The sequence below is a fragment of the Theropithecus gelada genome, chromosome 4, assembly GCF_003255815.1.
Source record: "Theropithecus gelada isolate Dixy chromosome 4, Tgel_1.0, whole genome shotgun sequence".
Taxonomy (NCBI): domain Eukaryota; kingdom Metazoa; phylum Chordata; class Mammalia; order Primates; family Cercopithecidae; genus Theropithecus; species Theropithecus gelada.
Genome location: NC_037671.1, coordinates 96,141,760 through 96,167,883, shown reverse-complemented (window position 1 = coordinate 96,167,883; position 26,124 = coordinate 96,141,760). Strand labels below are relative to the sequence as shown.

General features: G+C 35.1%; 2 protein-coding genes across 15 annotated transcripts in view; one reads left to right on the top strand and one right to left on the bottom strand.

Moving 5' to 3' along the window:
* The window catches only part of MMS22L (MMS22 like, DNA repair protein), a 138,411-nt gene extending 131,987 nt beyond the window's left edge, over window positions 1-6,424 (top strand). The window contains exons 23-25 of the mRNA XM_025382898.1: window positions 600-696; window positions 2,445-2,612; window positions 5,627-6,424. Coding sequence (XP_025238683.1) covers window positions 600-696; window positions 2,445-2,612; window positions 5,627-5,708 — 347 coding nt within the window. The 3' untranslated portion in view covers window positions 5,709-6,424. The remainder of the gene's footprint in view (window positions 1-599; window positions 697-2,444; window positions 2,613-5,626) is intronic.
* Window positions 6,425-11,511: 5,087 nt separating this feature from the next.
* Window positions 11,512-26,124, bottom strand: part of KLHL32 (kelch like family member 32) — a 241,582-nt gene continuing 226,969 nt past the window's right edge. For 10 of the 14 annotated variants that reach the window (XR_003119167.1, XM_025384099.1, XM_025384098.1 and 7 more), the window contains 4 exons: window positions 24,730-24,788; window positions 21,242-21,434; window positions 19,462-19,556; window positions 11,512-13,147 (listed from right to left, as the gene is read on the bottom strand). Coding sequence is in view for 13 of the 14 variants with exons in the window: in XM_025384099.1 (XP_025239884.1) it covers window positions 12,986-13,147; window positions 19,462-19,556; window positions 21,242-21,434; window positions 24,730-24,788 (509 nt within the window). In the remaining variant the exon portion in view is untranslated. The remainder of the gene's footprint in view (window positions 13,148-19,461; window positions 19,557-21,241; window positions 21,435-24,729; window positions 24,789-26,124) is intronic. The other 4 variants (XM_025384105.1, XM_025384107.1, XM_025384110.1 and 1 more) reach the window with 2 other exon arrangements.

Here is a 26,124-nt window from a genome sequence, read left to right as displayed (position 1 = left end):
CATCCTTTCTTGGTATTTTTGCATTATTTTTGTGTACAAGCACACAATTTTAAAGGATTTGGTTAAATATTTAAAGAATGTAAGTATTCTTTTTATGCTTTGTTATCCTTTGAAAGGAAGATAGCATCACAAACAACATTTTTGCATACACATTTGACTAATTTTAAGTGAAAAGAAATTGTTCATGGTATCTAGTTTGCTACTTATATGTTTGTGAGGGGGTGGGAGGAATATGCTTATGAATTTTTAAAAAATCAATCTGCTTGTCTGTAAATCAGCTGAATTTTTAAAGGCTTTCTTTTGTCGGTATGTTACTGTTTGTAGGATTAGGATGGTGTAATGTTTTTGAATATGGGCACCTTTCTAAGAGAAAAATAGACTTAAAAAAACTTTTAAACTTTTATATTTTCTTAAAATGGAAGATAGGTATACTTTAGAATAAAATAAAAACTTAGAACTATTTCATTTTGAAAAATAGAAAAAGGATGTACATACTTTAAGAAAACAACATATTTTTCTAAATCAAGAGCGTTCATAAAAATGAGGATCCAGATGGTCAATTCAGACACAATGCGTAATGCTATAATTTTTCCTTCTAGTTAAAAGGCTGGCCACAGAGAACCTGCAATACATGGTAAAAGCCTGCCAAGTGGGGTCAGAAGAAGAACCTTCCGCCCAGCTGACTTCTGTGTTTAGGTAACTGGAAAATATGCCAACTGGCAAGGAGACTATTGCCAGCCATTTGACAGCCAACATGTTTTTTAAATAACTAATTATCCAAAACATAATGTGTTACTACTTGTTTATAGTATTTCAATTATTGTATTTTTGGCAGTAGTTTTGTTACATTGTGATGTTTTATTGAAAAATAAAAGTGCCAGTGAAAAAGATAAGTGAAGGGACTTAAAATTACCTGTGAATTTAGTAAGAAAGAATCTTGCATGAACAGTCATGTGTCTCTTAATGATAGGGATAAGTTCTGAGAAATGTATAGTTAGCCAATTTCATCACTGTGTGACCCTCAAATAGAGTGTACTTATACAACAAACCTAGTGTGTCTTAGCCCACTATGCACCTAGACTATATGGTATGGCCTAATGGTCCTAGACTACAAATCAGTATAACATGTTACCGCACTGAATACTGTAGGCAGTTGTAACACAATAGTAAATATTTGTGTATCTAAATGTATCCAAACATAAAAGGTACAGTAAAAATGCAGTATTTTAATCTTCTTATACTGAACCACCATTGTATATGCTATCTGTCACTGACTGAAATGTCATTACCTGGCCCTAGACTGGGTTTGAGAGGGTAAAGTGGGAAATGTGAGTCATGATGACGAGTACACAGGCTGTCAGACCTTGCCAAACATGTTCCTCAGGATTGTAGAAGTACATGTCACTGCTTCTCTGACTTGCTTTAAGATACTAAGAGTAGCTCCAGAAAGCTCTGTTATGTTTAGTTTGTGAAGCATGGACTTTATAGAAGTAGATCTATTGTTCATAAGAATAACAGTGCAACTTGAGGCATATTTTCTTTTTCTTCCCTCTCTTGTTCCCTTTAGAGTCTTGTGCTGTTAGGGCAGTATGTTTTTGTATTTCTTTCTGAAGATTTCTACCAGTTTACCTTTATTATTCCTATGTCTGTCCTACCACTACCATGATAAATAATTTGTGTTCGTTTCCTTCATTCTATGTTGGATCTTTGGTACCTCCATTTTTCTCATCACATAATTAGTGCCTGTCAAGTGTTTATAGTTCATTTAAATTGTGATCATTCAGTAACAGTGATTGGTGAAAATTGTGAAGCCCTAGGAGGGGAGAAAAGGATTTTATATGATCAAAGATTGAATGTTTTCTATAATTTACTAAGCTAGGTGGCTTTTATTTTGTTGCTTGGTAGTGGAGGGTAGAGGTTTTAAGGCTAAAACATAGAATTTTTATTTATAAAGACCTTCTATGGGTCTAAAGTCTTTTGTTCAGTTAAGGAACATAAAAATATATTAGGAGTAACTTGCTTTCCTCATAAAAATATTGTTTGATTTATGTAGGGCTACAAAGAACTAAAAAGTAACTAGGAAATCTGACTTTTTTCTCTTACTGTCTCCCATATCCTTTCCACTCAGATTTCACTGTGTAGAATATTGCAAAAAAGTCCTGGGATTAGATTTTTACCCCTTTTTCTCCCTCCCAAGCTTCCAACTCTTCCCTTCGCCGCTCCTCCCACAGTGCTTTCACTCTGGTCATGGCTCAACTTAAATAAGCCAGTTCAATTCTTTATTTTAAAGTGTTTTAAATAGTTTTCATACTGCATCCAGATTCTTACAATAATCTTATATGAAATGATCTTTGTTATGTTCAGTTCATAGTTGATTGTCATGTAGATACCAGCACAAGGAATTGCCCCAGGAGTAATCCTAAATATACCTGTTTTATTTTCAGGCAGTTTATCCAGGATTATGGCATGAGGTACTATTATCAGGTTTACAGCATTTTAGAAACAGTAGCAACATTGGACCAGCAGGTTGTCATCCACTTGATTTCTACCCTCACTCAATCTCTGAAGGATTCAGAGCAGAAATGGGGCCTTGGCAGGAATATAGCACAAAGGTATGTTTGATAATTTAATTACATTTGGTCGGGGGGGGCAGTGATTATAAAATCTATATTTCATCTTATAGAAATGATTTATTTTCTTATTCCCCAAAATTTGGGTGTGTTCTTTTGAGATGAAAAATGTTTCAGTACTGTGATTGTTATCAGTTTTACAAAGTGTGAATAGTAGTAGCATGGCTTATCAACAAACTCAGCAAAATCAATTACATACATTTGCATGTTTTTCCTTTCAACGTGACCGCTTTAGAAAGCTGTATATTTCAGCACTGCTGCTGTTGCTCAAAACGCATTTCCATGTTCCTCATTGGGAAGTGGACCTCATAGCCTTGGATGTCTTGTTTTTTAAATAAAATTTATGATGGCAAATCATAACCCTTTGAGGGATGCTTGATTTATTTAGTCAGCTGTATCATATGTCTAGTGAATAAGTGACCCTGTTAGACAATATAGGTTTTGGTCAAAAATAGGAAATAAGACTTTTTTTTATAGGCTCATAACTCAACTGAAAATAGTGCTGGACTATTTCGAGTCTCAACATTGTGGGAATAAGCCTGTATTTATTTCTTAAAGAAATTGTTTTAGAGTAGTCAGTACTCACAGTGGAATTTTTATGTCCTAAAGGTTATTAAAGAATCAAAATACAGTTATGTGTTGCTTAATGACAGGGATAGGTTCTAAGAAATGTGTAGTTAGGCAATTTAATCATTTGTGAACATGAAATAGAGTATATTTACACAAACCTAGATGGAATAGCCTACCACACACCTAGGCGATGTGGTGTGGCCTATTGCTCCTAGACTACCAACTTGTATAACATGTTACTGTACTGAATACTACAGACAGTTGTCACATGATGGTAAGTATTTGTGTATCTAAATATATGAAAAGGTAGAAAAGGTACAGTAATTATATGGTAGCAAAGATTTTAAAATGATACACCTATATAGGGCACTTAACAGTGAGTGGAGCTTGCAGGATTGGTAGTTGCTCTGGGTGAGTCGGTGAGTGAGCAGTGGTAAATGTGAAGGCCTAGGTCATTACTGTACACTATTGTAGTAGACTTTATAAACAATACACTTAGAGTACATTAAAGTTGTTTTCAAAATTTTTAATTTTTCAATAATACATTAACCTTAGCTTACTCTTTTTTACCTTTTAAACTTTTTCTTTAACTTTTTTACTCTTGTAAAAATACTTAGCTTAACACACACATTGTATAGCTGTACAAAAATATTTTCTTTCTTTATATTCTTGAATGCCTTTTTTCTATTTTTAAATTATTTTTTATTTTTAAACTATTTTGTAAAAAATGAAGACACACACGCATTAGCCTGAGCCTACATAGGGTCAGTATGATCAACATCACTGTCTTCCACCTCTACATCTTATTTCACTGGAAGGTCTTCAGGACCAGTAACACACATGGAGCTGTCATCTCCTTTGATAAGGAGGCCTTCTTCTAGAATACCTCCTGAAGGACCTGCCTGAGTCTGTTTTACGGTTATCTTTTATTTTTATAAGTATAAAGAAGAGTACACTCTAAAATAACAATAAAAAGTAAAGTATAGTAAATACATAAACTAAACCAGTAACATGATTGTTTCTTATCAAGTATTATATACTGTGTACAATTGTGTGTGCTAGACTTTTATATGACTGACAGTACAGTAGGTTTGTTCACACCTGCATCACCACAAACACATGAGAAAGGCATTACACTAAGACATTACAATGGCTACAGCATCACCAGGCATTAAGAATTTTTTAGTACCATTATAATCTTAATGGGACCCATCATTGACCAGAATGCAGCCCATCATTTACCAAAATGTTGCTAATGCAGTGCATGACTATAATCATATGCATGTGTCTGTGTATATGTATCTATACAAATACACAGTCTAATGAATATGCATATTCCAATTTTTAGATGAAAATTTTTTATTAAACAATGTCATATATGAGATCTTTCTTGGAGACATGACTATATTGACTATAGCTTTAGCGAACTAATGGAATCCAGTTTTTCAGTACAGTAAATGAAAACCATATAAAAGGCACGGGGGGCGGAGGGGCAGACTGGAGAGATCATCCTTGTAAAGCTTTTGTGTGCCAGAATGGAACATCTCCTTTCTTCTGCATAGGGACTTGGTTAGCCTCCTATGGTTTTCTAGAGAGAGAAGATTGAATCACTTCAAATTGTAGTTTGAAGAAGTGGTGTTTATTGTCATGTCACAAAACAAGCTCATGCACAGACATGTCTCACATCTGACTTCTCTGAGCAGTCTTCAAATTTGAATGAAAAAACTAGAGAGGCTATGTGTGAACCACCCTAATGCAGTATGTTGTTAAAACAAATATTCAGGCCTACTACCTTGTGTGGTTGTGCAGGCCCATAAGAAGGTTGGTTTTAAAGGTTCTGAATAGAACAGGTATTTAGACTAGTGAGATAACTGCTAGGCACAGTAAATCATCTAAAACACTTCCCAGTTACATTCTCTACATACTAGAGAATGTAGGAGGAGAGATAGTATTTTATTTTCAAACGTCGTTACCTATAAGAGGTTAAAAGAAGAAAATGGGATACATACTGAAATTGCTACACAGGTCTATTTTATGGTTACAGAATTTTTGTTTTAATACTTAGGTTTGTGATACAAGTATTCCCATTGTAATCATACCATCATTGTCCTTAAATAATATTCCATGAACGTATTTTATTACCTGTGACCATTATAATATTTCAGAAGGTTAGTGAACTTTTACTTTTTTTAGCACACATTTTATATATAAAAATCACACTTAAACTCAATACATCTTAACATCTAGGTTTACTCACAATAGATATAAAACATTACTTTTTAAGAAGTGTTCTGCTAAGCCTGCTGGACAGATGACTGGATAGATGGATGGATGATGGACAGCCAGACTTAATTTGTAAATACTTAAATGAAAAATAATGAAAATGGTAATAAATATATTTGCTTTCTTTTCTTTTTTTTAAACAGGGAAGCATATAGCAAACTTTTGTCTCACCTTGGACAGGTGGGACAAGATGAGATGCAGAGACTGGAAAATGATAATACTTAATATATTTTGTGATTCATTCTGTCTATTGATTATCAGTATCTAAAGCCACATTGTTCCACTCCAATTCCTACTTTTAATTAATTGTATAATGTTCTGTTTAAAATAATTTCTAGGATTTTTTCCCTTTTATATCTGTAAGTAAAAAAAAATGTATAAATAAGGAACTAAAGGTTAATTAGCAACTATGTAATAGGATCCTTGGAACTTTGCAAAACTGCATTCTACCTTGATGAAATTTTAAACTAAATTAAAGAAACTTTTTCTAACTGGGAGTGTTTTCTGTGTATGAGTATTAAGCAGATACTTAAGCAGATACTTCATCCATGGACTTTTGTTGTAATATGACTTCCTACCTCTCTGCCTTGTGACTGATTTGTCATGTTTATTTTTTATTTTTACGATAGTAGTTATGTTTTAAAATGATACTTTTTCAATAATACATTATACTGGCTACCCTATACTGTTTTTTTGGTGGGGGAAAGGTGTTGGGAAATATGACTGTGTATTTGTTTTTCTTTTTTATATGTGTGAGGCAAGTTAATAAATAAAACCCTTACAAAGCACACTTAACTGTGTTAGGAATGAGACTGAATCTGGCTAAAGGATTATACAGCTGATATCCAAAAACAGTGTAAACATGCCAACAGGGTTTATATTTAGGTTCCAAGAGTTGCCAAATTTTTTCTTTATTTATGATTTCTTTTGCAGTTGTCATTTTAAAAAATCATATCAGGAGGAGGAAATAAAGGAGACTTTAAGAGGAGAATAAATAAAAATATTCTAGAAAAGTAGTAACAGTAGTGGTCTGAGAAGTCAGCTGATCTATCTTCTTGCTCTTTAGCCAGAGCTTCTTATAACTTAGCATTTTATCCAAGAAACCTGTTTAGTTTCCTTTAACAACATTGTTTCTCAACTTTTGAACTCTTACCTCATCCAGATTGTTTTACCAGTTGGATCTTGTCCTTGACTCCTTTTCATAGCGATCATTATTTGGTTGAAAGAATTCCGGTCCTAGTTTTGGGAACCCACCTGGGTCTCAAACTCAGCTTTGCTTTATGATCTTGAGCTAGTTACATAACCTTTCTCAGTCTAGTTTCTTCATGGAGAAGAAAAGAAGAATCCATTTACTATTTGACAATGTTATTGTGAGAATCAATGGGATAAATGTGAAAACATTTGGTGGCCCATATTCTGTTAGGAAATGTACAGACATGATTAGTTTATTACTCATGCACAATTAAGGCAAAGAACACCTCTCAATTTTATCTTTCTCTAATGATATGTCCCAGATGAATGATCCCACTTTCCAATGTTTTCTTACATCATATTTTCTAACTTTGAAGTAATTTGTTTCCTTCTTGGGATTATAGTCTTTATCGTGGTTCTACTCTTCCTTCAAGAAAACATTTCAACCCTTCTGTGGCTCAAGGAGTATCTTTAAAAAAGAAATACTTTGCAATCAGCATTCTATAGTTAATAGCTCTCTCTTAATTGTAATCTGTGAAATCCAAAGGAGTGTCTGTTATTTTCATAACATATAAATGGTCTTTCTCTCAAATCAACTTCATCAAATGGAATAAACGAAAGCTTAAGGCTGCTTAATAGACTTCATAACACTGAATTGCTTTTCATCATTATAGTGACTTACTAAACAAATAATGTATGGCTTGGCAAGTTCCAGCAGTTACTGAGGAGTTTTATCTATTTAAGGTGATGCCTTTAAAGAGGTTATTTATGTGTATGTGTGTGTGTGTGTATATATATGTGTTTTTTTTTTTTTTTTTCCCAAAGGAGATTGATTAAAGATATGTTTGAGAATCTTGCTTCTTAGAGTATGAAACATTTAAAGGATAGGAAAAGCTGCTACTGAATCATGCTTTAGGACATATATCTGTAGATACTAAGAATAACTAAAATTTGTACTTAAAAATGGTAACAACAAAGTCTGTAACAATATGTATGTGTATTATATGTTTTGTATTTATGTATAAGTAAAATTTTTTTAAAGCTTTTTTTTTTAGTTGACGAAAGAAGAAAATTTATGGCTCAGTTCCTTTTTTAAAAAATCTTCACTGATCTTTCACTTACTACTACAATCTTGCCTTCTTCTATTCCCATACTTGGAGTCCCTTATACCTGCTTCTTTAATAGCCACTTTTCCCTAAATACCCTGTAATTTCGGAGGCTACTTCTTCTACCAGTGTAATATAAGCCATTCTTTTTTGGTCAAATCTGAGTTTGTTCTCCTTTCTCATGTTCTTTGTCCTTTCTGTGACAATTGTCTTTTATCTTCCCATCAGTTCCACAATGATGCTGCTCCCTCCTACATATACAGTTGACCCTTGAACAACACAAGTTCGAACTGTGCGGGTCCACTTATATGTGGATCTAAAATACAGTATTTGTGGGATGCAAAATCTGAGTATATGGAGGACTAACTTTTTGTATAGGCAGGTTCCTCAGGGCCAATTGCGGGACTTGAGTATGTGCAGATTTTGGTATGCACAGGGGATCCTGGAACCAATCCCCAGACATACCAAGAAATGACCACTGTATCTTGAGAGCACCTTCATGGTCTTCTTTCCTGTCCCCAGTGTAAGATATGACCCTTCATCTGCTTTGTCTCAACATTCTGTTAGTGGTGAACTGATAGCTCCACCTTTTATCTCTTAAATCTCTTTCTAGTGCTAATTTATCTCTAAACCTCTGTAGTTGGAGTCTCCTGAAATCTCAAGGCAACATGTCAAGCTACCCATGTCACTTTCTATTTCAGACTACCTCCTGCTTTGATTTTCTACCCAGGGAATACACTATTGTCCCAAGTTATTTAGCCTTGAAATGTCAGAGGCATTTTAGGTTCTTTGTTTTTCTCCCACTTTCAGTTGATTACCATTACAGGCTCTTAGGCTTCTTTTTTTCTTTTTGCAATGCCTTGCATCCACTGGTTTGATGTTTGTTTTTTCTGTTGGGCACTACTTATTTCCTTACCTCTGGTGTCCTCTCCTACATCTTATGTTCTGAAATGTATATTCCTAAAATACTGTTTTCCTCTTGTTACTTTTCTGCTCAAGGACTTCCAATAACTGCCCATTGTTTATAAGGTGATGTTCAAACCCTTCAGTCTGGAGACTTTCTGCTACCTATCTGACTGTACCTTTTATCTTCAAGCTTATCTCTTTCCAAACAAGAGGCTCCTTTAGTAGTTTTCTCTGATTGCCATGTTCATCCTACACTCAGCCTCATTCAGTTTACAGTGTGGAAACTGTATAGGACCTGTTTCCTATAGAAATTGAAGACACTTAAATAGGAAGAAAATTAAAATACACATTTGGAGACATGAGTATTCCAGTCAAATAATATCTATACAATACCAGATAGAGTATAAAAGACGATTGAAGGACAACAGTGATGAAAGGACTTTATTAGGCATTTGGATTTGGTTATGATTTAAATTTCAATTTAATTAGAACGTTTCCATGGCGAGGAAGGAAGCACGGAGGATTGTGGAAAAGTCATTCAGTATTGAGTTCATTTGCATTAGAAGAATTTCATAGTTTAAAACTTGTATATCTATACCTGTCCTTCGTATGTTTTCTTCTTAAGCATATTCGACTTTTTCTACCTCAGCATCTATGTAATATTTGTGAGTCAGATGTTTGTGGGTTTTCATTACCTATTATTATTTTCTTCCATGCTTTACAACAAATTTTTTAAACTACCTTGTTCTTAAATAATTACATGGACTTGTTTCCATGTACTTTCACAGAATCTTTGACAGCTAAAATTATGTGTTATATAAAAATTTGACAAGCTTCTACAGTCGAGAAAAGCCTTTAGAAATCTGCCTTCCCCAAACCGTACATGTTATCATACCACTCATGTCTCCCCATGTCTGAAAGGTAAATAGATACAGAAACTTCACCAAAAGTTGAATCATCTGTACTAAACCACTGCTTTTTTATCCAGACTTTTTATATAAATCTTATATTTTCCAAAAAACTGATCTTTTGCCTACCCCTCTTAGAGTTAAAAATATAGCCTTGTCAGGCAAGAGTATAGTATGCCAATATAAATAATATGCTTTATTTGGATAGAAACAGTTGGTTTGGGAAGCTAGCAACGTAGCATATTCTTCACAAATGTAATAAGATATGTGTATTTTGATAGTGTGATAACCTGCATTGTAAATTACCAAATGGTTGGAATTGACCAGTTTATACTTATTAAAATTTTTGTTGTGCCGATGGCGTCCAATTCATTGCATTTGTGAATTGTGCTTCTAGAAAAATTGTGGACATTTTAATTTTATATACATATTTATGAGTTATTTGTGCATATGATAAAAATTTATATATAGTAATAAAAGTATATATTTAACTTACATTGTGCCCTTGATTATTGAAAACTTCCTTTTTATAACAGATTCATTATGTGGAAGCTAAAGTAAAAATGAGCCATGTTACCAGAAGGAATAATTTCTATCTTATTACTGATGTTTTTGTATTTGTGGTAAAACTATAGAAAGTTAGGTTTTCCGATGTCGTGGTAGCTGAAAGAGTTTGATGTACATGTGGTTAAAGTGTGAAGAAAATATGAAGGAAAAAGTATGAAAAGTACCGTAATCATTACCTAATTGCTATTTTGTTATTAAGGATCTAAGAAGTGTTATTGCATTGTACAGATGATTTTAGAAATTCACATCTTTGCTGGCTTTTCCTTTAACACCAAGAATATCTGTTATCATCTGTGTGGTACTGTATTTTGTTTTCTCTTTTAAAGTAAAAACTTGAAGTGATATTTAAATGTTTGCAAGTCTCGTGACCTTCCTATAGAAATTCACATTAGTATAATAATTTACATTACAAATACAATATAACCTTTAATTTTGAAGAATAAAAATGGAAATGGAAGATGAATTACTGTAGGGTAGTTCACTTAAATCGAAAATGTATATTTGAATAGTTTCAGTGAAATTTGGCTCATATGACCAGACATAGTTTAATAGAATTCTATTATTGATAACCTTGAATAAAAGGATCTAATTATAACTTATCTAGGTTTTTTTCCCTTTTAGGGAAGAGATGTTATGTTTTTGTACTACTCTTGGCTATAGTTATAAAGGATGTGTCTGAACCTGGTAAAACTTTTTAAAATTCTGAGTTCAGTTCTGTAATATTAGTGAATATTACATTATAAAGATCACTTAGGAGGGGTTTGATAATATATGCTGATTTGTTTTATATGAATTGTTAAAAATATATACAGAAATGAGGGTAGTCTCAGGCTACCTTTCCATTAGTTGGGTAAGCTTGTTTTTAGAGCTTTCCCTTTCATTGATTGGATGTAGGGCCTGGGAATACAAATAGATTTTCATAGTTTTACTAGGTAAAACTGCTAGAGAGAAAATTCATGTCCCAAGTAGAAAAATTAATATAGCTGAATACTTAAGTCCCTGTTGAAAAGATTTCTGAAATACTGGAGTTCATTTTCCTGCCTTGGTAAGGCATTTTTAAAATTTAGTTTAGATGGCTTAAACCATTTAAAGAAGCTGTCTTCATTCTAAATATCAATTGTCAATTTCAATTTTCACTGTTGAGAACTGTCCTCAACAGTGGTTTGTCTATACTAAAGGAAATATACTAAGTATACTAAGGAATTTAGTCTATACTAAATTCCTATTCTTTTAAAAATTTACCTGTTTTCCTTCTCCCTAGTCTCCTTCCTGCCCTTTAAATCTGAATCACCAGAAACCATATATTTATTTCTATGTTTTATGTATAATGATATATGAAGTTAGTGAATTCTGTGAGACAAAAAGATCATTTTTATTCACTCTTGATTACAAAAAATGGTTACATGAATAAAATAACAATTTCCTTTAAGAGAGGGATTGCTGAATGATTAAACTGTCAAGGAAAAAAGAGTGAATTCTTCCTTTTAATAAAGGTGACCTAGGTCCTGAGGAAGTTAGGAAAAAAGAAAAACTCACATTATACTTGTTAAATTTGTTTTCAAATGTGATTATTAAGTTGTTGTATTTATTTTTTGTTATAGACAAAGCAAACTCAAAAACTAGCCTAAAAAAGAATTCCTATGCATTATTAAAAGTGATAGTAATAAAATATGTATTGGTGGTGGAGAAGAATCCCACAAGCACTCAAGATTGACATAACCTTTAACAAAGTGGAAAAACTTTTATTAGAACTACCAATTCTAGGTTCAAATTTATGTCAAAGCACTTTATGGTACCATAATTAGTACAACTAAATTATTTTTTAGCTTTAAATGTCATTTTTCACTAAATGATTTTAAATGAGACATCTGAGAGTTACTTGAGGCAAGTTTAGATATCTGTACAAGTTTAGATATCTTTGATTTTAATAAACTCCCTATTTCCTAATTGTGTGTCTCTTTCACATGCTTTTTAGAATCATTTATTCCATAACATGTTTCCAAATTCTATCTAGTAATTTTTAAACTTCAAAAATAATCTCCCTGTTCATTTACAAGGTTCTAAAGACAGTAAAATACCTTGTAATTTCAGTAACATTTTTCTTTTTCTTGGGCAAAGTATTTCAAAATGTTTGCCTAATCCTTATGATGTTCTTTTAAATTAACATGGAAATCAGTAATTATCCTCCTTAAAAGGTGGGAAAACTGAAGCATTGTAAAGTTAGGTTCTGACCCAAGGTCAGCGTAACCAAGGTGAAAAATCTGGGTGTTTCAACTGCTGTTCCAGTGTATGTCTATTATTCGTATCACCTTGAATAAAATATGGTATTTAAAAATTTATGATGTCATAATGCTGAGTCTCTACTGAGCAGGGCTGCTTAATGTTAAATTTTAAAAAGAAAAATTACAAGCCCCGCTTTAAATAATAAAGGGATTAAGTACAGACTATATATTTTTTTAAGATCATCGATGCCATTTTGTCCAATAAATTGCCTTACTAACAGTGTTATGTTGTCTTAAGACAGTGCTGATTAGAAAAAGTGTACAAAGAATGCTCTAAAGACCCTTGGGACACAATGTACCTTAAGTTGGCACTAAGCTATACCACAATAAAAGTCATACATATTGCATGTTGACATACACTGAGAAGGGTGACAAGAGTTTTTAATAATGTATTTTAGAAAATTGTTCATTTTTTGCTTAAATTTATCAGAATACAAGACCTATAAAGCAAGACAAGGAAGCATTGAGCACTGAGTCTTTTCATGCCCAGTATCCAACAGTCAGGGCTATGTTTTCCTCCTGTTCATGATGGCATTGGCTTTTCAGATGGTGCCAATCCTGTGATGAGGCACTTGAAGAGTTTGAAGGTTAGGGCATGTGAAATATGGAGCTGGAAGGAAGCATGCTGCTATTCCATTGGAAGCAAAAGGGAGTGTAGGTCCATAGAATACTTCTTCTTTGCCTTCTCTGCTTACATCCAGTACCTTCAAAAGAGGAAGAGAAGCAGCCTGTACATCAAAGATGACTGCTCAAAATAAAGCTATGTATACATAAAAGAAATTCTGAACTTAGTTATGCTACCATCACCATATCTTAGGAATTCTTTTTCTTGCTTGGATGGTACCAGAGATATTTATTAAGCTCCTACTAAATGCTACACTATGGTAGTATGTTTCTGGATGTACATATATACATACATGTATATTTATAAGCATTTAATCTTCAGAACAATTAGAGGTAGGTAGCATTATCTTCATGTAAGAAAACTGCCTTAGACAAGTTAAATAACTTGCCCAAACTAGTTAGTAGGTGGTCTGTCATCATGTTGGCTTAAACATCCTCATCTGTGAAATGAAGAAAACAAGACCTTGTAGCTTTGTTGTGAAAACTGACGACATCTAGCTCAGTGTCTGGCAGGTAGTGGAATATAACACAGCTTAGTAGCAAGTTCAAAATTAGTTCAGTTGATTCTGGAAGTTTTTCCCCAGTTCTTTCCTGGTCATGCTGGAGGTTTTTTTTTTTTTTTTTTTTTTTTTTTTTTTTTTTTTTTTTTTTGTGACAGGGTCTTGCTCTGTCACCTAGGCTGGAGTGCAGTGGTGCTCACTGTAGCCTTGATCTCTTGGGCTCAAACAGTCCTGCTGCCTTACCCTCCTGAGTAGCCAGGACCAAAGGTGCACACCACCACACCTAGCTAATTTGTAAATTTTCTGTAGTGATGGTTTCTCACCATGTTGCGCAGGCTGGTCTCAAACTCCTGGGCTCAAGCAATCCTTCCACCTCAACCTCCCAAAGTGCTGGGATTATAAGTGTAAGTCACTGCGCCTGGCCTCTCTCTTCTTATATAGCACAGCTTCTTTGTTAGTCAGTGCCTGCTGTCTCCTAACTGAACCTGGCTGAATCTTCGAAGTAGGAAAATTCTTTCTTCAGGAAAGCTGCTCTCACCCGATTTGTCAAACCTATTCGGCTCTTTCAAGTCTTCTGTTATCTTAATCCCTCTTCATTTGACTTTTCTCTATTTAAACATTTGCCTCCCTTGGATTTAGTGTTTTAAAAAAATGAAAGTTTGTCATTGACATTGTCATATCGCAATCCACCTTGGGTCCCTTTTCCTTCATCTGCATCCTGGATGTAGGTGTTTCCCAATATTTCAATCACAGACCTCTTAGTATCCTTCTTTAATGATCTAGTCCACTCTCATGCCTTCATCTATCACCATCTTCATCTATCACCTTCATCTATCACCTGTGTGGATAAATCTTAAGACTTTAACTGCAATAGATTGGGCGCGGTAGCTCACATCTGTAATCCCAGCACTTTGGGAGGCCGAGGCGGGTGGATCACGAGCCCAGTAGATCGAGACCATCCTAGCTAACACGGTGAAACCCCGTCTCTACTAAAAATAAAAAAAAAAATAGCCAGGTGTTGTGGCAGGCACCTGCAGTCCCAGCTACCCTGGAGGCTGAGGCAGGAGAATGGCTTGAACCCGGGAGGCAGAGCTTGCAGTGAGCCGAGATCGCGCCACTGCGCTCCAGCCTGGGCAACAGAGCGATACTCCATCTCAAAAAAAAAAAAAAAAAAAAAAAAGACTTTAACTGCAATAACGCATTATTTTACAGGAAATGGGCCCTTGAAATTTGGGAATCCATGTTCACAAAGGAGGAAATTACTAAGTCCTAGAATAAAAGAAAAAACAAACTTAAATGGAAATTAGATGTCCCAATCTCTTTATTGAACAATATACCCCGTCACTACTAATTTAAAATAACTCATATACTAAATACAAACGTTCTCTCTGTTCTCTTGTTAATTGACGTATTTTCTTTCAGTGTCACATTTACAGTTGTTTTGACTAGGTAAGGCAAGACTCCATTTATTTTCAAAATTTTCTTGATTATTCTTACACATTTACTTTCCTAGAGAAACTTTCAAGATCAGTTTGACTACTTCGCCCCATGAGAAAAGGGAAAACCCCGGTGGGATTTTGGCCAGTATTTCATTAGATACAGAAAGTAAATCAGAGGTCATTTAGTATTTACCACAACTCTATAAGGATAAGTATTGTCTTCAATTTACAGAGAAGAAAATTGATACCAGAAAAAATTAAATGACTTTCTCAGGGTCACACGGCAAGGGGTGGAGCCAGTATTTGAGCTCAGGATGCAACCCAGAAAGAGCAAGGATTGTGTGCTCTCCCTTCTGACTGAAAACATTTTTAGAAGGCAAAATACTAATGAGATAATCATCCAGAGAGCTTTTGTCTGGTTTCCTGGGCCAACAGAGACTGCATATGTTAAGCAGATGTAATGTATTTAATCTGAGAAGGGAAAAGGAAGCATTGGCAGTTTTTCTCCAAAACACTCCCCTGTAAACTGGCTGAAAGAAGGCGTTTGAGAGAATGTGGTGCCAAGCTGGCACTGTATCCTCCAGCCAAAAAGAAATAATAGTAAATGAAGAGAACAGCAGAGGTGATCTAGAAACATAGACTAATCACTTGCACACTTACGCAGCTGCTCCTTTATGTGCCACTTGTCATCCATGGCACACAAGATTAGAGTCAAACCTCTGTGACAGACATTAGTTTACACACCCACTAAACAACACCTTCACTTTCGTCAGTAATCTAGTATTTTCCATAAGTGTTTATTAATAACAAGTCCAAATCTCAATCTAAGAGTATCTCTGATTTTCTCTTGTTTGGGTTGTCCTTCTGATGGATAAATAGTCTGTGCTAAATCAGAGTAGTAGCAGGAAATAAAGTATGCTTTTTCAACATTGGACATGCTTCATCCCACTGTGGTTGAATCCTACAAATCACAGTTAAATGAGCTTGGATTAGGGTCCAGAAGGGACAGTTCAATGAGAAATTATCAGCTGGTACTTTTGAGGGCAAAAAACAATTAGTACTTCCAAATGTTAATAGAACAATCTCAGAACTATTTAAGTATGACTTCCATTAATCAGCCATGCTCTTGGATTAATGATTTGTGGATTAATCTTAGATCAAACATTATATAGATTTGTGGTTGATGACACAAAAAATTTAAACCTTTATATTTTTAGTATGTATATGATTTTCCCCACCATGCTTCTGTACTTCTCAACCCACTGACATACTTAGGAATTTCCACTGTTAAGCGTTTTCTCATAAATACTATTCCAGTCTTCCATCATCTTGCCTCTGTTGGATATTCTTTAAGTAGTAAAGAAGTGGCCTACTTTTGAACATGTAGCTATTCTCTCCAACCATCAATTTATTACTGTGAATGTATTGAAACAAATTGTTCTGTAGTCATCCATAACATAAAAAAAAAAAAAATTGAGCTTTAGTTCAGAATGAATAATATAGCCTGTAACCAGCTGTCATTTAACTAAAATGAAAGATACATGTGACTATCCTTGAATACCTCTATTTCAAACATCTCTTTAAGTGATAATCCATATGCTTATAGCGATACTTGTTACCTATTAATAGTAAAGGCTCCTAAAAATAACAAATGGGCCAGGTGCAGTGGTTCACGTCTGTAATCCCAGCACTTTGGGAGGCCGAGGTGAGTGGATCATGAGGTCAGGAGTTTGAGACCAGCCTGGCCAGCATGGTGAAACCCTGTCTCTACTAAAAAATACAAAAAATTAGCTGGGCATGGTGGCACACGCCTGAAATCCCAGTTATTCAGGAGGCTGAAGCAGGAGAATGACTTGAACCCAGGAGGCGGAAGTTGCAGTGAGCCAAGATCGCGCCACTGCACTCCAACCTGGGCAACAGAGCAACACACTGTCAGGAAAAAAAAAAAAAAAAAAATTAACAAATTTGTCTGTGCTTTGTCGGACCAGTGTGCCAGCCAGAGGAATAAACAGCATTTGCCAAAGGATTGATTCTGTTCATCAAAATGGCTACTGGAACACAGAAATACCCATCATGCTGACTTTTATTTAAAAGCAAATATATTAGAATATATTATTGTACAATCTCAGAGGTGAAACTTATCCTACTAATACAGGTATTGATTTAAGAAAACAATTGAATCCCCTTTGAGAATCACCATAATCATGAGGATACTCTCAAACATCCTCAGTGGTTTAAAATACGCACTTGTATAACTCTTCATTTCTTGTGGATGGATTTGTTTGAAAACAGTCAAATGTCATTAGCAATTAATTAGTGTATATGATTAGTGATCATTCTACAGAAAAATTCTTTGGTGACAAAAAACAAATGATGTGACTACGAAGTTTAAGTTTCTATGTCTTACAAGCTAACATTCAAGACTCTTAACAAAATATTAGATGTGGAAAAAATGTGCACTATGGCAGCACTCTGGTCTCCTATACTTGATATGTACAGCGTTTTCTTTATTTCTTCATTATGTTATGATTTCCACTCATTTTCTATTCCTTGAGCTAATCTGATACTAAAATTAGTAGACAAATGCTCATAAATGTATTTAAAATTTACAATTTTATTTCATGAGAAACCCAAACTTACTTCTATTGTGCAAAAGTGATCAAATGAGGGTCCCAAAGCCACTTTAAAAACAGCGTTCCAGCACCACAGAGAACTGTTGCCCAGTTCTAAGTTCTACCAATTCTGAAAAGTAAAAACTAAAAAGAAACCTGAAAGACTATGAAAGACTACCAAATACATGCTTGGATGAAGACTAGAAGCACTCTTTGGAGAAAAGTTTGCTCATTTGTTGTTATTCGAAAGACAGGACGAAGCTCTAGTCTAAGGCAGCTTTCCATTAACTAACTAAAACCAGTACAAGGCAGCCTTCAGTGAACTCCCTTAAAGTCTTATGTGGTTCTTCGTGTGTGTGTGGCTTTGATAATTATTTTCTCCTGTATTATCGTTTCCCAGTTTATTAATTTTCTCTCATCTTTATCATCTCTCCCCTTCTACTTTCTTTGGGATTACTTTTTGGTTCATTTTCTAACTTACGAAGCTATATCTCACAAGCTTTGCTGTGTATTGTTTTTATTATCACAGTTCTGGGAAATTTTTTGAGTTCCATTATGATTTCTTCTTTAACCCATAAGTTATATAGCAATGTGTTTTATTATTTCCAGTTATGTAGGGTTTTTTTGTTCTTCTTGTTAAGTTCTAACTTAATTACATTGTATTAGAGATACATAATACTATATAATACTTAATTTTTTAAACTAAAGTTTTCTTAACCCTAACCCTAGTACATGACTGGTTTTTGTAAATGTTCCATGTATGCTAAGAAAAATATATTCTTTCCAACTGCTCAGTCAGAACTCATATCCATTCAGACAAGCTTGTTAATTATATTTTCCTTATCTACCTTACCCTTGCCGACTTTTTTAAACTTCATCTATATGAATAATAGAAGTACTTTAAATTCCCCAGACAAACCTCTGTCAAGACAAATCAAGAGAAGAAGAGACAATATTATGAATGTAAAGGGAGATATAACTAAGGATAACACAACAACTATATGCTAGCAATTTTGAAAACTTAGAAAACATGGAAGTTTCTTGAAAATATACGTACCTTATGAGATGTGACTGATAAAGAAAGAAAAAGGTTGAACAGTTCAGCAACTATTAAAGATATTGATGCAGTTGTTAAAAATCTTCCCATAAAGATGAGATTAGATAATAAAAGTAGTTATAAGGATATACTTTTCTGGAGGTCAGGAAGAAAGGTCAGGGCTAATACATGTCAATATTTTATCAGAGAACATGTAAAATAGAAAACTATGGTAATAACTGTAAAATAATAATAGGAATAAGACTATGAATGTGTCTATCAACAAGGGCTATTGCTCTTCTGAAAGGCCCAGCTGGCAACTTGCCCAGCCTGGGCTCCTCATACGCTGATGCACCAGAGCTATTCTTTGGAACAGAGGCTGTCCCTATCAGGGACTTGAATGAACTGTATGGGAATGAATGAAGTGTAATACAGAAAATAAGGCAATGGTGTGGAAAGGAAGTATTTGTAAAACTTGAGGGATGTGAAGGAACTATTGCCAAAGATTTTTAGAAGTGTTTGGTTTATGAGAAAGGGAAAGCTATCCCAATTTCCCAGTTTCCAATATATATTACATATATTTTTCAAAGCTCATCCCCATTTTTATTTTTAATAGGGCTCAATAATTTACTTAGGCATCACTTTTAGGATACAGGATGAAGTTTAGTGGCTGAACTAGTTGCACACAAAAAGGAGACGTTAAGCCTCTTTCTAAACATAAATATCTCTTTCTTCAGTAGCAGCATTACAAAATGTAACCTCACTGAACCACCTGAACAAACTTCAAAAGGAACTTCAACCACTCACCTGGATACAAGCCAGAGGCTCATTTGTCCAAATTGAATATCCACCAACTAAATATATTCTCCCATTATGGACAGCAACTCCAGATTCATTTTGGCCTAAAGTAAAGAGAATTGAATAAAAAGGAAAAAAAAAAAATCCATTTCTTACATATTTTAATTAACCCTTTTGCCACTGAGGGATACAATTTTCCCCTGTGGCACATTTGTATACTCCATGGGATTTTTGCAACAACTAATCACTGCCTCCCAGTACTCAGAAAAATTAAGCACTATTTCTCAGAGAATGAATCTGTGTCGGGTCAGAACCAGGCCAAAACACTTATTAGCCAGCCAAGTTAGTAAATACAGCATTAAATACAGCAATAGTAAGCCATGTAGAACTGAATTCTATACTATGTCATATGCCATTAATTTACAGTGGTGGAAATAAGGTATATTATAGAAATGCAAACACCTCTTCTAGTACCCACAAATGCTTTTTAGGCAAGTGCTTACATTTGTAAAGTAACAGCTGCAACTCCAAGAAGCCAATAAAGCAGAGCCATGCCCCTAGCATGCCCCAAATGAAGACAAACGGCAGAAAAGATTGATCAACTTGCTATCCTACCTTTCTTTACATACCCAACATTTTAAAGATTATATTAAAGTTCCTGAGCTGGGACCAGCCTGGATAATCCCCAGATACTGACACGCCAAAATGATGAAAGGTTTCCCCTCCCATTTCAAAAAGAAGACAGAATAACTCACTACCACATATTCTTCCCTGGAGGCCATCAGAGAGTGAAAGAGTCTCTTTTTATTGATGGGCTGACACAGGATTGACTGGGGTAATAAATAAGCTGGATCTTACAGCAGGCAGAATCACAGATCCAGAATCGAGGGCCCGAGTTTCTAAGTCCTTGTTCAGTGGGCCTCAAAAATCATTTTGCAAAAACAGGAGCTCAATACAAGCGTCTAACCCTCTGGTTAGATTCCCAGTGTTGCCTCCCCCAGCAGCAGCTGCAAGGGATTGAGTGCCCACTCAGCATACTAAAATGTCTCAACCCAACCTACCATTTTCGGTTTATGATTTTTCCTATTATTTGAGCAGACCTGGAAGGGATCTGATCACTTATAGATGTTAACAATGCAAGCTGACAAGGGGGGAAAAGTTATTAACTCCATAAAGAAACATGAGGGGTAAGTTGTTCACCATGTTACCTTCATCCTTTTTTGGGATGAGAATGGTCCATACCTAATGTTGCCCTGTGGTAAATGCTTGGATGGGTATTTGTGGCCAGAAATGCCGCTAAACTCCTGTGCACAGAACTACTTAAGGGTTTCATTTCTAGGAGAATACTCCCAGAAACAGTATTTGACAGTGACAAATAATGAAGACCATGCTCCTCCTGAACTCACAAGAAATAAGACTAAAAGCAGTGAGAAGTAACAGTAAATTCCTTCTGTAAAGAGTTATTAAATCTTTCAGTGTCTGGTTCCTCCTATTTGTATCAGAGTTCCATGTTAATACTGATGGATGATAATGGACTTGACATGCCTCTCAGCCATATGAGGATGTACATAATGGTGGTAATATAGGCCCTGAGAAATCAGATGCTCAGCTACCTAAATGAGTCCAGTTCTGTTAGAACATAAATGATACACATCTTTCTGGTTAATAAATGCAGGTTCTTCTACAACTATGCACTTAATATTTAGTGATGCCCTAAAGATATCTATGAAACATGTTTGGTGACTCCTTGAATCTACTTTTCCTGATTTACTTAATCAAAGGTACTTGCCAGTCAACAGGTTGAAACTGCAGCGTGTCCACTGGTCAGTGTCCATGTTGTAAGAATCTATATGGCGCACAAGGATCCGGTCATTATTGTAGTCTAGGTCATTGCCTCCAAGAACATAAAGCTTCCTTTGTACAGCAGCCATGGAATGGTAGACCCTTCTCTGCAGCATGGGGCTACGGCTTATCCACTTATTCTGAAAAAAGAAATTTAAGTGAATTCTGTTAGTAGGAGACCTCCATGTCAGAAAACAGTAATGAGTGCCTCATAAGTAGTGGGAACCCTAATGTTTATCAAACATTCTGTTTGGATGTTGTTTATATATGTTGAAAGGTATGTGCTTCTTACATGAGAACAAGTACAAAAGAGTCACATATTCCAATTGTTTTTTGCGATTTACACATGGCATCTCTGCTAGTTTGCATTGCATTTTATAGCGCATTTTGAATTATATAAGGGGAACATTGAAATTTTCATGATGTTTATCTCACCCAATTCAGAGAATTTATTCATGCAAATACATTAAGCGTGAAAGCACATGGCTAGGTATACCTTACACAGTGGTGCAATGATTGAGAAAACAGTCTCTGGATCTAGACTGCCTGGGTTTATAACTTGTATGTGATCTTAAGCAATTTACTTAATATCTCTGTGCCAGTTTTCTCATCTGTAAAATGGGGATAATAATGCCTACCTGATAAGCCTATTGTGAAGATTAAATGAGCTAATATACATAAAGCACTTAGAAAAATGCACATGAAAAATGTTCAATGAATCTTCATTTTTTCAAAATGATGTGATGATAATCACTGGGTACCTTAGGCCCCTAGATAAGATAGGGTAATGGCTCTGCTGTTCTTTCCAAAATTAACCTCCTGAGAACAGTGGAAGAGCTAAGATTTTGTTCAGCAACAAACCACCCACACTTCCTTTTATCAGCCTCCTTTAATATATTAACAGTCACATCTTTTGCCAAATTGGGAAAGGTTATTTCTAGGCACACATTTATTTGTTTTGGTGGAAGACTAAGTTTTGTTTTGTTTTGTTTTTGAGACAGAGTCTCGCTCTGTTGCCCAGGCTGGAGTGCAGTGACATGATCTCGGCTCACTGCACCCTCCGCCTCCCAGGTTCAAGCCAATTCGCCTGCCTCAGCCTCCCAAGTGGTTGGGATTACAGGCATGTGCCACCACATCTGGCTGATTTTTGTATTTTTAGTAGAGATGGGCTTTCACCATGTTGGCCATGCTGGTCACGAACTCCTGACCTCATGATCCACCAGGCTCAGCCTCCCAAAGTGCTGCGATTATAGGCGTGAACCACCATGCCCTGCTGGAAGACTAAGTTTTATATGATAACTTTAGGGAATGGTGAAACCTCCAATATTTGGTTCTGGTTCACCCTCAGTAATGAGAAGAGTATGCCCAACCTTTCATAAAATAAGGCTCTCATTGTAAAATTAAATGAAGACCAAACATGACTTTAATTTTAAATCTCAACTAAGTAATGGACAGGTAAGTAAAGAAAGTAATGGACAGGTAAATAAACATAACAGTTTTCTTTCTACCTAAACACTAAGCATACAGGAATAACCCAGATTCCTTTTTGCCAAGAAAAAAATGGATTTTGGCCAGAAAAAAAAAAAAAGTCATATGATGTTTTGAATACATAGAATTTCACCATTTCACAAAACTGTAAGGGAAGAAGCAAAAGACAACAACAATAAACATTTTGTATAAAAATTGATCCACTCTAATAGGCATATAGACTAGCTCATTTCTAATTTCTCTTTTAAAGATACACTCAAGAAAAGAAGTGATTTGTACGGCTTGAAAAGCTTGCATTCATCTGTTCCCCCATTCGAACATATCATAAGAATTTCCTTCCAATCAAATGTCTTCTTTAATAAAAGAGTCAAGCCTGCCTTTCAGCTATTTTGCTAATATCTATAATACATTACACATGAATATATTTAACTCAAAACTCTGAGGATGCTTTTCTTAGGTGTTTTCTATGATACAACCCATTACAGTATTAGGAATCAATGTTTGCATTAGCAGTCCAGTCCCCTGCCACCAGACTATGGATGCCATCTGGTTTGCAAAGCCTGCCTGCATCCCCTGATTATATCTTCAGCTTCCTTCACTGCAGTGCCTGCCAGGTGAGCCGCCAACCACTGCAAAGGCAAAGAAACAGAGAGGCCTGGTGGGGTCATTCCTAATAAGCTAGCGTGTGAATACTAATCAGTGGTGGGGAAGCAGAGGTCACCCCAGCCTGCCTGTTGGCAGGTAGCAATGTGCTCTGTGGCAGATGGCAGGCATTATCGACTCTCCACAAAGGCCTAGAAGAGAAATAAGCACCAGGGCCGAATGATAGAGTTATTGAGATTCTGAGCAAGATGCAAGCAGATGTGATGTTTGCCAGTACCCACTGTAAACAATATGCCAGCAGAATTTTTTAAAAGAGCATGTGTGTACAAACATGAAACAGAACTCATTTGAGAAATGTTAACACCTTCTTCCTCTTTAACCACATGTGCACCAAACTCAAGCAACTGCAATTAATGATCCTTCTTGAGACAGCTGACCCACGGACATTTGGTCTCTGAAATCTACAGCTTCTAATGACATCAGGAAACACACTTTGCAAAGAGAGAAATGCCTTCATTAAATACAGAATCAAGTAATTGCTAAAATAAAAAGATACCAAATACACTGAGTCCACTATGGACATAAATTTGGTGACCAGTCCCAACCCAGACTGCCAAAGCCAACCTGTTGTGTCATATCCCATTACCTTCAACTGATGAATATTAAACCTACAAATCATTTCAGAATACTGTCATAATCAAAAATATTTACATTACCAAAATCATAGAAATGGCAAAATTCAGCACACAATTGCCAAGGTTCATACATATTTTGGTATATGGAAAAGAGAACAAAAATATTTCCTTTGGGGGAAAAATAGTATTTGGGTGTACATGAAAAGTAGTAGACAAAAGAAGGTACAGGCACCATCCAAATGCATATTCAACCCCCAGCTGTTAGATGAAAACTCTTCAGATACTTCCCATCTCTCAAACTCTTCATATACTTCTTTAGAGTTGTCCTAGATACTGTTTCAGGTCATTTGGACTATATTAAGTTAATACTTGTGTTTTAGAATAAACCATAAGCATGATTCCCTCCTAGAATGGCAGCCCCTTCCAGAAGGACATTGCAATAGGACAGTTAAAATCATTTCTATATTATGCAAAACTCTGAAAGGGTGATGTGTTGTGTATAGCACAAAACTAGAGGAGCTGAAATTTTTTGAGTAACAAAACAAAAAACTGAACCAAAAAGCAGTTTAATAAGATGCTTCCTTTTCTCTATATAAGCTCAAGATGCATATCTGTGTGTGTAGACTTGGCATTCCAATTACTAATTACTCTGGAATCTTTTAAAATTCATTTTAATTAAAATAATGAGGTGTTCTTATATGATTCTTACCTGGTTAGGTTCATATACCATTAGCCTGTTCTGATATTGTGCCGTATTAGTTACTCCACCTGTAATGGAGTAACATGTGTTAGAGCTTTTCATGAATAAGAAACAGGATATTCCAACATAAGAATGAGATACAATTAAAGGAAAATTAACTACTGCTGAGGATCTGTTTGTATACCCTCATGGTGAGCCCATGACATAATTAAGAAGCTTATTGTTGAAGCAGTTTCATTTTCAAGAAACATTTCAGAAGCAATCCAGTTAAGAGCAAGCAACAAGTATGCTGACATTAAGGCCCCAATTCTGACAAGCTGTTCTGCATGGCCAGAATGAGGGGCAAAGTATTAGGGAGTGAGAGTGAACATACTATACACAGACAAATCTCTATACAATTTATGCCAGGGACATAGTTAAACGGAAAAATCTTGTCCTTCACTAAATTGTCAATTTTAAAGCTCGGACCTCTGTACTCTAACACAGTGATATCTTGATATCTTTTGATATTACTTATCAAAAAAAGACGTAAAGCCAGTGCTGTCCAATAGAATAAGAGCCACATATGCAAGTCACATATGCAATGATAAATTTTCCAGTAGCCACATAAAAAGTAAAAAGAAACAGTGAAATTAAATTTAATAAATTTTATGTACCCCAATATAGCCACAATTATCATTTCAACATGAAATCAACAAAAAACTTAAGATTTTTTATATATCTCATATTCTTTTCTTTCATAGTAACTCTTCAAAAGCCAGTGTATATTTGACACGACGCATCTCAATACAGATTAGCCATGTTTCAAGGATTCAATAAGCCACATGTGGCTAATGGCTACCACATTGGGCAGCACAAATCTAGGGCTCTTCAGTGCAATTGCTATTGTCATCAACCCTTTTGAAGCCCTCTTGACAACTGCTAAGATCTAAGAGACTTGAGACCCACCTAATCAAGAACCACTAAAAAAATAATCACACGTCCAGCTAAGTTTCTCTTATTTGTCCTCATACTTCTTTTCATACTTGTAGTGTATACTGAGCCTTGTAAAACCCAGAAGTTATACATTTTGCTTTAAGTTTTACCATTAAGTGGAAAAACTCTAAAAAAAAATACATAAAACAGCATAGTAAGAAAATATCACCAGTAGATATTAAATGTTAGATAATAAAATATCAAGGATATGGGACCAAAGAAGTCTATCTTTAGAAATATTGCCTTACACATTCTAGGCACTGGTATAAAATGAATAAAACTCTTATTTTAATAAGTGTCACAAAGAAGCAGCTAATTTTTCAATAAAGATATAAAATTAAGCCAAACTTAAAAAAGTTTTTTATTGGAATTTTTTGAATTTAAAAAACATATACTGTTAAGATACTGACCAAGATGGCCTTAACATTC